The 11,684-nt window shown below is 39.9% G+C and overlaps 1 protein-coding gene across 1 annotated transcript; it reads right to left on the bottom strand.

The window, feature by feature from the left end:
- Window positions 1-8,618: 8,618 nt before the first annotated feature.
- On the bottom strand, window positions 8,619-11,008 carry LOC123251887 (olfactory receptor 9I1-like). The gene is made up of 2 exons (XM_044681212.1): window positions 10,997-11,008; window positions 8,619-9,578 (listed from the first exon to the last, which is right to left on the bottom strand). The coding sequence occupies exon 2, from the start codon at window positions 9,558-9,560 to the stop codon at window positions 8,619-8,621; it is 942 nt and encodes a 313-aa protein (XP_044537147.1). The 5' UTR covers window positions 9,561-9,578; window positions 10,997-11,008.
- Window positions 11,009-11,684: the final 676 nt, after the last annotated feature.

The raw sequence follows: 11,684 nt of genomic DNA, 5'->3' as shown, positions 1-11,684 counted from the left end.
AAAACTGGCATACCTACCATTGCTTCTGTACGTGACCTCATGAAGTATGATGAACCAGTCCTTGGATGAGGTATATGGGGTTATCAATATCACCAGTGCTTTCTTGTCTCTTCTTATGGCTAGGGCTCAATTTCTAATTAAATCTCTTCCTAGGTTCAAAAGCAGTCTGGAGCATGACTGTATCAGATTACTGACATTTCAGAAATTCTCTCCATAATTAGCTCAGTCCCACCTCAGGCTGAACTGATGAAAATCTCGCCCTTCTCTTGCTCTTCAACTGTGCATTTATTCTTTTTTTTTATTTTATTATTTTATTAGATTGGACTAAACCCATCATATTCCTTAATAACAATTTCAAGTAACATAGAAACAGAAAGAATTTAATAAAGCCAACTTCCACGTCAAGGCCATGACAGCTGCAGCCAACCTTTGGAGCTTCTTTCCCATATATATGGAGTTGGAGGGGAGTGAGACATAAAATGGGTGGACAGGTAAAAGGAGATTCTTATGAAAATTTTTTGGGGAAATGGAGGGTCTATGGATTGTACTCCTGGTGTCTCCCAATGAGCTCTCCATTCCAGTCCCGTCCCACTAGGTCTCTCAATCCTATCTTTCTCTGTTTTCAAATATGCTCTAGCATCACGTGAGGTCACAGTTGCTTCTTTGCTTTCTGTCTTAAGAGTAACCAATGCCTAGTCTTCCAGTTCCCTGATAAACATATCAAGAGACATATGGGGGAACTAACCCAACCCATGCCCACCATCCTTCTCTTCCATCTCACTATATGACTTCTCCATATCTTCATCCGTGCTCTTTCTCTGTATCAGACATGTAGCTTCTTGGTTGAAGGAAGTTCTCCAGGTCAAAAACCATGAAAACTCATGGAATCAGACTGGTAGGCAGAACCCCCTCCTTGACCAAATCTCTATAACAATATCCCCAGGACCATGACTATATAATTATATAAATATATTTCGGTTATCCTTACACATGTGGCTATCTGATCTTTACTATAAAAAACTTATGTCCCCAATGAAAGACAATAAAGGAGGAAGAGAAGGAGATAGAAAAGGAGGAGAAGAAAGAGGAGGAAGAGAACAAGAAAATATATTTAATATTTATTAAGCACCTACTATATGCCAGACGAGGTTCTAGGAATACAAAAGCAAAAATAAAAACTGTTTCTGTTCTCAAGAAACTTACAGAGTGGATTTTTCCCATCATAGCGGTAATAATCTCCACTTTGAAAATAGGCAGAAAAGAAGGCCAGTCACAGAATGGCCTCAGAATACCTTGTAAAAGGGAAAGAGGAAGGGAATAAGCATTTATTAAGTGCCAACTCTGTGCAAAGCACTGTGCTAAGTCCTTTTAACAAGTATGAGCTCATTCGATCTTCACAATAAACATGTGGAGCAGGTCCTATTATTATCTCCCTTATATATGGGGAAACTGAGGCAGACAGAACTCAAGTTATGCGTCTAGTATCTTGAAGTATCTAAAGCTAAATCTGAACTCAGGTCTTCCTGAATCTGGGCCCAGTATTCTATTTACTGTTCTTTCTAGCTGTAGGAGGTGTATTGGTGGGTACTAGGAAGTGGCCCAAATATCTCCATGTTGCATAATTCTGCTATTATAACTTCATTCCATTTTTGATCAACTTCTTCATTTCACAAGCATTAAGCTTCCTTTGGAAATTAGCAAAAACGAGAGAAAGAAAGCTCATTTCTCTGCTAGGACATTTTGTGGGCATGTGGGTGTTTGTTTCTAGATGTAGATATTGGGGTCTCCATGGAGATCTTTGCCAGGTAATATTGCCTTGGGATGTGGAAAGCAATGAGAGAACAATAAGTATTCACAATTATCTATTTTCGTACAATAAGTGTCCTAGAGGAGAAATGTTGGTTTTCCATTACTTAGCAACAGGAAATCATTCAAGTCAATTAAAGCAAATATTCTAAGGATGGTGCCTCAAGAACAAAGTTGAGCTTTCTCTGGAGAAGAAATTTGAACTTCTCTATATCTATTTACTTCAAAATTCTTTTAGGGATCCATGATATCATTGATGAGGGCACCATTACTCACCTCACAAGAAGACAGAAGACCTCTCCATACTTTCTCATTCTCTTCATGAACTCCCATAAATCTTTCACAGGGAGTCTGCCCAATGTCCTAGAGGGCTTCATCTAGATCAGATGTCCTTAAAGTCTAGTCCTTCAATAATTTTTTTAATATTTGGAGAACTGCCTTTCAGTAGTTCAGTTTCCTTTGCAATCCTATGTCTTTTCCTATACGCATTTTAAAAAATTATTCTTAGAAGGGGTCCATAGGATTCACCAGACTATCAGCCAAAAGGAGTCTATGACACATACACACAAGATTAAGAATCCCTTTTCTTATCTACCAAAACAAACACAGGAATTATATGAACACAACTATGAAACCCTTTCCACACAATTAAAACTAGATCTAAACAATTGGAAAAACATCGATTGCTCATGGGTAAGATGAGCTAACATAATAAAAATGGCCATTCTACCCAAATTAGTTTACTTATTTGGTGCCATACCTATCAAACTACCAACAAACTTTTTTACATAATTGGAAAAAAACTATAACATAGTTCATTTGGAAGAACAAAAGATCAAGAATATCAAGGGAAATAATTTTTAAAAAACGTGAAAGAAGGTGGGCCTAGCAGTGCCAGATATTAAACTATACTATAAAGCAGCAGTCATCAAAACAATATGATACTGACTAAGAGACAGAAGGGAGGATCAGTGGAATAGACTTGGGCTAAGAGACGTCAGTGAGATAGTCTATGATAAACCCAAAGAGCCCAACTTTTGGGACAAAAATCCACTATTTGGGATATATGGGAGAGATTAGGTTTAGATCAACATCTCATACCCTACACCAAGATAAATTCAGAATGAGTGAATGACTTGAATATAAAGAAAGAAACTATAAGAAAATTAGGCAAACACAGAATAGCATACTTGTCAGATCTCTGGGAAAGGAAAGATTTTAAAACTAAGCAAGAGTTAGAAAAAAATTACAAAATGTGAAATAAATAATTTAGATTACATTAAATTTAAAAGGTTTTGTACAAACAAAAACAATGCAACCAAAATCAGAAGGGAAACAACAAACTGAGAAAAAATCTTTATAACAAAAAACTCTGACAAAGGTCTATATATTTACTCAAATATACAAGAAGCTAAATCAATTGTACAAAAAAATCAAGCCATTCCCCAATCGATAAATGGGCAAGGGACATGAACTAGGCAATTTTCAGATAAAGAAATCAAAACTACTAATAAGCACATGAGAAAGTATTCTAAATCTCTAATAATTAGAGAAATGCAAATCAAAACAACTCTGAGATATCACCTCACACCTATCAGATTGACTAAAATGACAGCAGGGGAGAGTAATGAATGTTGGAGGGTATGTGGCAAAATTTGGACTTTAATGCATTGCTGGTGGAGTTGTGAATTGATCCAACCATTCTGGATGGCAATTTGGAACTATGCCCAAAGAGCGCTAAAAGATCGCCTGCCCTTTGACCCAGCCATACCATTGCTGGGTTTGTACCCCAAAGAGATCATAGGGGAAAAAAGACTTGTACAAAAATATTTATAGCTGTGCCCTTTGTGGTGGCAAAAAGCTAGAAAATGAGGGTATGCCCTTCAATTGGGGAATGGCTGAACAAACTGTGGTATATGCTGGTGACGGAATACTATTGTGCTCAAAGGAATAATAAACTGGAGGAACTCCATGTGAACTGGAAAGACCTCCAGGAAGTGATGCAGAGTGAAAGGAGCAGAAACAGGAGAACATTATACACAGAGAGGGATACACTGTGGCATAATCGAATGTAATGGACTTCTGTACTAGCAACAGTGCAATGACCCAGGACAATTCTGAGGGATTTATGGAAAAGAACGCTACCCACATTCAGAGGAAGAACTACAGGAGTGGAAACACAGAAGAAAAACAACCACTTGAACACATGGGTTGATGAGGACATGATTTGAGATATAGACCCAAAACAACCACCCTAGTACAACAATTAATAATATGGAAATAGGTCTTGATCGATGACACATGAAGAAACCAGTGGAAACGCGTGTCGGCTACGGGAGGGAGAGAGTAAGAACATGAATCATATAACCATGGAAAAAATTTTTTTCTAAAAAATAAAATAGCAAATTAAGTTATTCTTTCCACTAAAAAAAAAAGAATCCCTTTTCTAGGTCTATCGACATTGTGGGGCACCAATGGGATGCATAATCTTTCTAGCATACATTTCTCTGTTAATTTATTTTCCACTGCTTCTCCTAGATAATTAATTCATCATTTATAATGTACTCTTCCCCTCCATGCATCTTTCCATTGCCCTTTGAGTGATTTGACTCTATCAAAATGTAACTGTCTAATTTTTTGTTAATTTAAGGATCAGAAGCTAAGAAACTCTGATCTAAATGAAGGTCTGAAACTTTAACTTATGTAGACCATCCTATGTCATGGTTCACCTTCCAAGAGCATCACTATGGGTTCTAGTATTCTTGAATAATAATATTAGCTAGCAGTTTTATTGCACTTTAAGGTTTGCAAAGCACTGCCTCTTATCTGATTTTCACAAATACGTTGGGAGATAGTTGCTATTATTATCCACATTTCACAGATGAGGAAAGAAAGGCAGGCAAATGTGAAGTGACCCCAAAGTCGCACCTCTAGTAAATATTTGAGGTGGAATTTGAATCCTGATTCCAGGTCTGGTTCTCTATCCATTGGGCCATGTAGCTGCCTGGAGGGCCTTAACTAAAATGACTACCTTGTATGTGGACCTAGAAAGTTTGATGCTGTAACCAGGCTGTGCTGAAAGTTGCCTGAGGATTACCTCCCAATCTGTAATTTTCCCCAGCATATGAGTGCAGAAGACATTGCCTTTTGTGTCTTCTCATCCTTCACCATTCTTTTCAGTATTTTTCCCAAAATGTTCCATAGAGTTTCTACCAAATAGGCTAGAATAAATGACAGAATGAATGAATGAAAGCTTTCTAATTATATGGTTCTCTAAATATCTCTCATCCCCTAGTCTAACCTGTTGCCAAGACCTGTCATTTTCACTTTTGGAACATCTCTTGAATATACCTTCTACTCTCCTCTCATACCGCCATGATTTTAGTTCAGCTCCATATCTTAAACCTTGACAACTGAGCAGCTGGCAATGGTCAGCCTCCCTCAAGTCTCTCCTCACTCCAATCCATCTTCCACTAGTCACTAAAGTGATTTTTCTAAAGCACAGGTTCAATCATATCATCCCCACTCCATACTCAATAAACTCCAATAACTCCCCGTTGCCTCCAAGATCAACTATAAAATGTTCTATTTGGCATTCAAAGCTCCTTATGATCTGACTCCCTCATACCTTTTCTGCCTTACAATTCCCCCTGTGCTCTTCAGTTCAGTGACACTGGAGCTCGTTGCTATTCCTCGGATAAGACACTCAATCTCTCAGCTCCAGGCATTTTCTCTAGCTGTCCTCTATGCCTGGAATGCTCTAACTCTTCATTTCTATCTTCTGGTTTCTTTTAAATCCCTGGTAAAATCCATCTTTCTATAGGAAGTTTGCCCCAGTTCCTCTTAATTCTAAGGCTTCTCTCTATTGATTATTGCTTTTTTAACCTAGATGTAGCATGCTCGTTGGCTCGCTAGCAAGATTGTAAGCTCCACAGGGAAGGGACTGTCTTTTGCATTTCTTTGTGTTCCAAGTTTTTAGCATAGTGCTAGGCACATAGTAGGTACTTTAGAACTGTTTATTGAAATATTTCATGGGAATTAGCACAACTTTAGGGTCATGGCTCTTCTCTCTCACTATATGACCTTTGCAGGTCCTTTTCTACTCAGGTATGGATTTCGTGTCTTTTGTTGGACTTGTTATGTGCAAATTATCAATAATAACATGTTGTTCCTACATGATTAGACCCACCCTGCATGACTTTTGGGTCACGTGCATTGACTCTTCTTTGATCATGATATTCTTTGAGTGGCAGTCAGATAATACTCCCAAGAGAATATTTCCGCCAAAAGAACATTTTCAACATTGAACAAATTGGGATTTTTTAAAGCCCTGAATTATGTCCCTGTGATCCAGTTTGATCACCTCCCCCAACTCAATTTTGGGCTTCTCTATCTCCTGATAGACACCTATCCTTAGGGACTAACTCAATGTCCACCCAACTGTTTGTCATAGTAATCTGGGCAAAATATATTCATCTACTTTGTTTTTTCTTCATGAATAGTGAAACCAATTCTTCTGGACAGCTTCCAATCTCATTGAGAAGACCACATAGTATACCTGTAGCACAAATTTTCCCCTTAACTTTATTGCACCTGGTTTAATTTTATCAATTAAGCTAATTAACCTAATCAATTAACCTCTGTCTTCTACTGAAGGGTAGCAAATTCTCATCAGCCTCCATTCCAAGCTGGGATAACTGAGTTCTCATATTGAAAGAGTGTTAGAAACAGTCAGAAGACCTAATCTTGACTCTGAGACTTACCATATATATAAAACCAAGCAACTCACTTCATATTTCTGAGCCTCACTTTTCTCATTGATTAAAAAAAAGCAGAAGAGAGGCTTTAAAATCCTTTTCTACTCTGCCTCATCAGGAGAATATATATATATATATATAGTTTTTTTATTATAAAGTACTATACACATAAAATCTCGGAGTTCTTATCCTCTCCCCTAAACCCATAATTCATACAGGGTACAAATAATTAAGCTTATTGGGAACCCCTAAATATTAAGTGCCAATGGAGCACACTTAAGCTATTATATTATCCTCTCCAATGTCCTCTTCCCCTGATATTTAGATCTCTTACATTGCAATGGCTCCAAGACATTAGAGATAAGGATACTCCCTCCAATAGTGCAAGATTATAGCCCATCTGTGACTGGCTATCTTTTCCAATTCTTGTCCATGTCTCCCCTAAATCTGCCACCAAGAGTCCACCCAGGTCTCTTCTGTCTAGAAAGGCTAAGAGCCTCCCTAGATCTCCTGATATTTCATGGCTCCCCAAAGAGCACAAGTGTTATCGTTTGGTTACACCCTGCTCTGGTTAAATGATCGATCCACACTCTCCACTCATATAGCTCTCCACAATATCTTCTCTATTGTTTCTCTCTCCGTGTTCCTCATTGGTGATATGCTCTGACTTTTTCATGCCCACCCTGTCGTTCTCTATTGTGCTGTGAGTTGACTCATATTTTCAGTACTTTGGATTCTGTCATGTCTATGACTAACAGCCACTTTTTACATTGTGAACACCTCAAAGTGGAGTGCTTGGATGTCAAGATCTATTTATTTTTTTCCCCTTGGACAAGGTTGATTCATTCTTCCAAAATCATGATTTTCTTCTCTGAATATAAATTTAATATGAAAATAAATACCAAATAGAATGACAAGCTTTTGAGAAACGAATACAGGTGAATAGACTTCAAATATGGAATGTGGAGGGAAACTAATTAACCTGGAAACGTGAAGGTGATACAGTCATGAAGGCCATATGCAATAAAAGAAAGAGCCCTTTACCTAGATGGAAAAGCCCTGAGTTCAAATCTTACTCCTGACACCTACTAGCTCAGTTTCCTTATCTATAAAATGGGCTTAAAATACCTATAGTAACTATCTCACAGAGTTGTTGCCTTTGACTAGTATAGTAGTAGAAGTTAATGTTGCATAATGGTACAATCACCCTGGAAGTCTGAATACACTCATGTTCAGGTCCCACCTTTGATACATACTGGCTGTGTGACCCCATAAAAGTCCCTTAATCTCTTTGTGCCCCAGACAACTCTCTAATACTCAAAGTTGCAGAGAAGATCCAACCTCAACTGATAGAGGGAATTTCCTCTTCATGAATGCTCTACATCAGTGATTCCCAAAGTGGGCGCCACCGCCCCCTGGTGGGTGCTGCAGCAATCCAGGGAAGCAGTGATGACCACAGGTGCATTTGGGGGTGGTGAATAACTGTAAGGGAGTGGTCATAGTATGTGACTGGGGGCGCTAAGTAATATTTTTTCTGGAAAGGGGGCGGTAAGCCAAAAAAGTCTGGGAACCACTGCTCTAAACCAATAAAGTCGCCGGAACAGACCACCAAAAGAATGAGATAATAAATGTTAAGAGCTTTATAAATCTCAAAGAACTCTATAAATGTCAGTCATTCATTTTAGTTTCTCCATCTGGAAAATGGGGTTAATGATATATATGGTATCTAGCTAATAAAGTTGTTATAAGGATAAGATAAGATAATTTAGGTAAAATATTTTGTGAACTTTCATATCAGCAAAGAATCATAGATATAGAAATTGAAGGGGCCTCAGAGGCCATCAAAGCCAACCCCCTCCTTTTAAAGATGAGGAAACTGAGGCTGATAGAGATGAAGAGATCTCTACCGAGCTACATAGCCAAAGCAAGTCTGGGGCAGGATTAGAAAGTGCTACTATTATTAAAACCATGAGATGGAGAGTTTGTGTTGAAGGGACATTTTCCAAGCCTGGTGGATGCTTAAAGAAGGATCCCTCATCTGATGGCACTTGTGTCTCACACTGCTTGAGAGATCTTCACTCGGTTGAATACTTTCTTCAGAGCCTCCTTCACCTCCTTATTCCTCAGGCTGTAGATAATGGGATTCAACATAGGGATGGCCACTGTGTAGAACACAGACACAATCTTATCCTCTTCCAGGGACTTGCCCATGTTCCCCCGGAGGTACATGAAGATGAGGGTCCCAAAGAAGAGCGCCACTGCAGTCATGTGGGAGGCGCAGGTGGAGAAGGTCTTGGCTCTCCCACCCAGAGAGCGGATTCCTAAGATGGCCCTGATGATGAACAGGTAGGAGATGAGAATGATGCTTATGCTGGTTGTGATCACCGTGAAGGCGAGGAGGTAAATGACCAGCTCCCGGGGTCCAGTTTCCATGCATGAGAGCTTCAGCAGGGGAGGTAAGTCACAGAAGAAGAAGTCTACATAATTGGATTTGCAGAAAGAAAGGGAGAAAGTGAGACCGGTGCGGATCACGGTGTTGACCATGGCCCCAGAATAGGCCCCCATCACCAGCCCAACCCGAGTTTGGGGCGTCATGGCTGTGGCATAAAGGAGGGGATTGCAGACCGCTACGTAGCGGTCGTACGCCATCACGGCCAGCAAGAAGCACTCGGTGCTGGCATAAAGGGTGAAGAAGAAGAACTGAGTGGCACAGCGCTCATAGGCAATGGTGGCCCCCCCAGGCTTCAGGGTCTCGAGCATCTGGGGGATAATTACAGAAGAATAGCACACATCCAAGAAGGACAGGTGGCTGAGGAAGAAGTACATGGGAGTCTGGAGATGAGTGTTACTCTGGATTAGAAAGATCATGCCCAGATTGCCACCCATGGTGATGAGGTAGAGGGTCAGAAAGGTAAAGAAGAGGACCATCTGAAGCCCAGCCCCAACAGTGAACCCCATTAGGACAAACTCCTTCACCAAAGTGCCATTTTCCTCCATCAAGGCAAGGAGACTTCTCTGTGAGGGAGAAAAAGAAGGATGTTAAAAAGAGAAAATCAAAGCTAACATTTAGAATCCTCGCTAAAAGACCTCAAAAGGCTACTAGTCCAAATTACTCACTTCACATATTAAAAAAATAAACAGGGGGCAGCTGGGTAGCTCAGTGGCTTAAGAGCCAGGCCTAGAGACAGGAGGTCCTGGGTTCAAATCTGACCTCAGACACTTCCCAGCTGTGTGACCCTGGGCAAGTCACTTGACCCCCATTGCCTACCCTTACCACTCTTCTGCCTTGGAGCCAATACACAGTATTGACTCCAAGACAGAAGGTAAAGGTTGTTTAAATAAATAAATAAAAGATTTTTTAAAAAAAAACAGAGAGGTTAAATAACTAATCCAAAGTCACACAGGCAATAATTGTGGGACAAGATATGAAGTTGGCTCCTCTGAGTCTTAGAGATGGTACTTTCTCCTCTATATCAGGGCAACAGAATATACAATATTACCATCTCTCCTTCAATAATAAGGGTCTGATTCTCAGAAAGCTGCATCAGTTTGCCCAAGATGGCTCAGATGGTAAGTAGCAGAGCTGGATTCAAACTCAGTTAATTCTGACTTAAAATTCTGTTCACTTTCCACTATCTCCATTTTACTGAAAGGAAAGGAAGACTCACAGGGATGAAAATTACCTGGATCAAGTCACGCAACTAACTAGTGGCAATGGGTCTTCCACCTTAGTTCCTCTTAAGTAAGATACATTATTAATCCTCATTTGACCAAGAAGAAAACTGAAGATCAGGAGAGAGAGAATGACTTGCCCAAGACCACACATATACTGAGTGGCATGACAGTGGATTGATTCCAAGCCCATTTCCCTTTCCACTCAGCCCCAGTGATCTCATATCTTAGCCTGACTTGTTTATGCCTTTTTTAACAAGAAAGTAGTGAGGATTTTTTAAACCCTTACCTTGCATGTTAGAATCAACACTGTGTAATGATTCCAAGGCAGAAGGGTAGTAAGGGCTCAGCAATGAGAGTTAAGTGACTTGCCCAGGGTCCCACATCTAGGAAGTGTCTAAACCCAAATTTGAACCCAGAATCTCCTATCTCTAGGCCTGGCTCTCAATCCACTGAGCCACCTAGCTGCTCACTATATGAGGATTTATTATATAGGTGCTACATTCAGTCACAAAACAATCAGTCCAGAATGAAAGAGCCCCATTGGATCAAGAGAAAAAGTTCTATATCTGTTGTGTATACAGATTGTGTATTCCATTAAGCGAGCACCGAGTGTGTGAAGTCACTGTCTGTAGTGGATCACTGTTACTATCCTTGTGTGTGAGAAACTGAATAAACAGTTATGTCAATGGCTCATTGGAAAAAAAAAGATTCTATATCCTTTTGTCAGGGAGGTGTCAAAGGGTGATGGTGGTAAGTACTTTATCAGAAGGGATCAGCACAGTCCTTTACAGGGTGATGCCTCTTTGAAGGTTTCTCCCTTCCTGAAAATGTCACCAAGGATCATTCCATCGCTCCTCCTATGGTCTGTGATCAGCACAGCCTCTATGCCCAAGGAGAGTCCTAGATCAATTATCCTTCATTAACTCCATAGCAGATACCTTAGGTAAGTCCCCTTTAATGGGGAGAAGCTCATCAGGATAGGGTTAGCCTTCAAGAAGGGACTCAGTCTCCTTTCCAACATGACCTCCCCAAACATCCAGGAAGACAGCCCAATTCTAAATTATCATTCTAATCTAAATTCTATAAATCTATAAATCAAATTCTAAAGGTCCTAATTCAGTTGCTCAACAAACATTGAAAGAGGCTCTTAGTGACAGTATGCTGTGCTAGACATCCAAAAGACACTGGTCTCCAATTTCCAGAAATGTATCTTCTAGTAAGGGGCAGTGATGTGGGACACAGGAAATGTGAAGGCAAATTCAAGTATGGTAAGGTTCTACCAAGGCAGCTAGATGTCATTTGAAGGCAAATTCGAGTAGGTAAGGGTCTACCAAGGCAGCTAGATGTCATTTGAAGGCAAATTCGAGTAGGTAAGGGTCTACTAAAGCAGCTAGATGTCATTTGAAGGCAAATTCAAGTAGGTAAGGGTCTACCAAGGCAGCTAGA

Source organism: Gracilinanus agilis, chromosome 6, assembly GCF_016433145.1.
Source record: "Gracilinanus agilis isolate LMUSP501 chromosome 6, AgileGrace, whole genome shotgun sequence".
NCBI classification, from domain to species: Eukaryota; Metazoa; Chordata; class Mammalia; order Didelphimorphia; family Didelphidae; genus Gracilinanus; species Gracilinanus agilis.
The sequence above is the reverse complement of the archived record's forward strand: the minus strand, read 5'-3'. Positions and strand labels throughout refer to the sequence as shown.

Excerpts from the sequence above, each read along its gene's own strand:
- LOC123251887 (XM_044681212.1), bottom strand. The coding sequence starts at position 9,560 with ATGGAGGAAAATGGCACTTTGGTGAAGGAGTTTGTCCTAATGGGGTTC.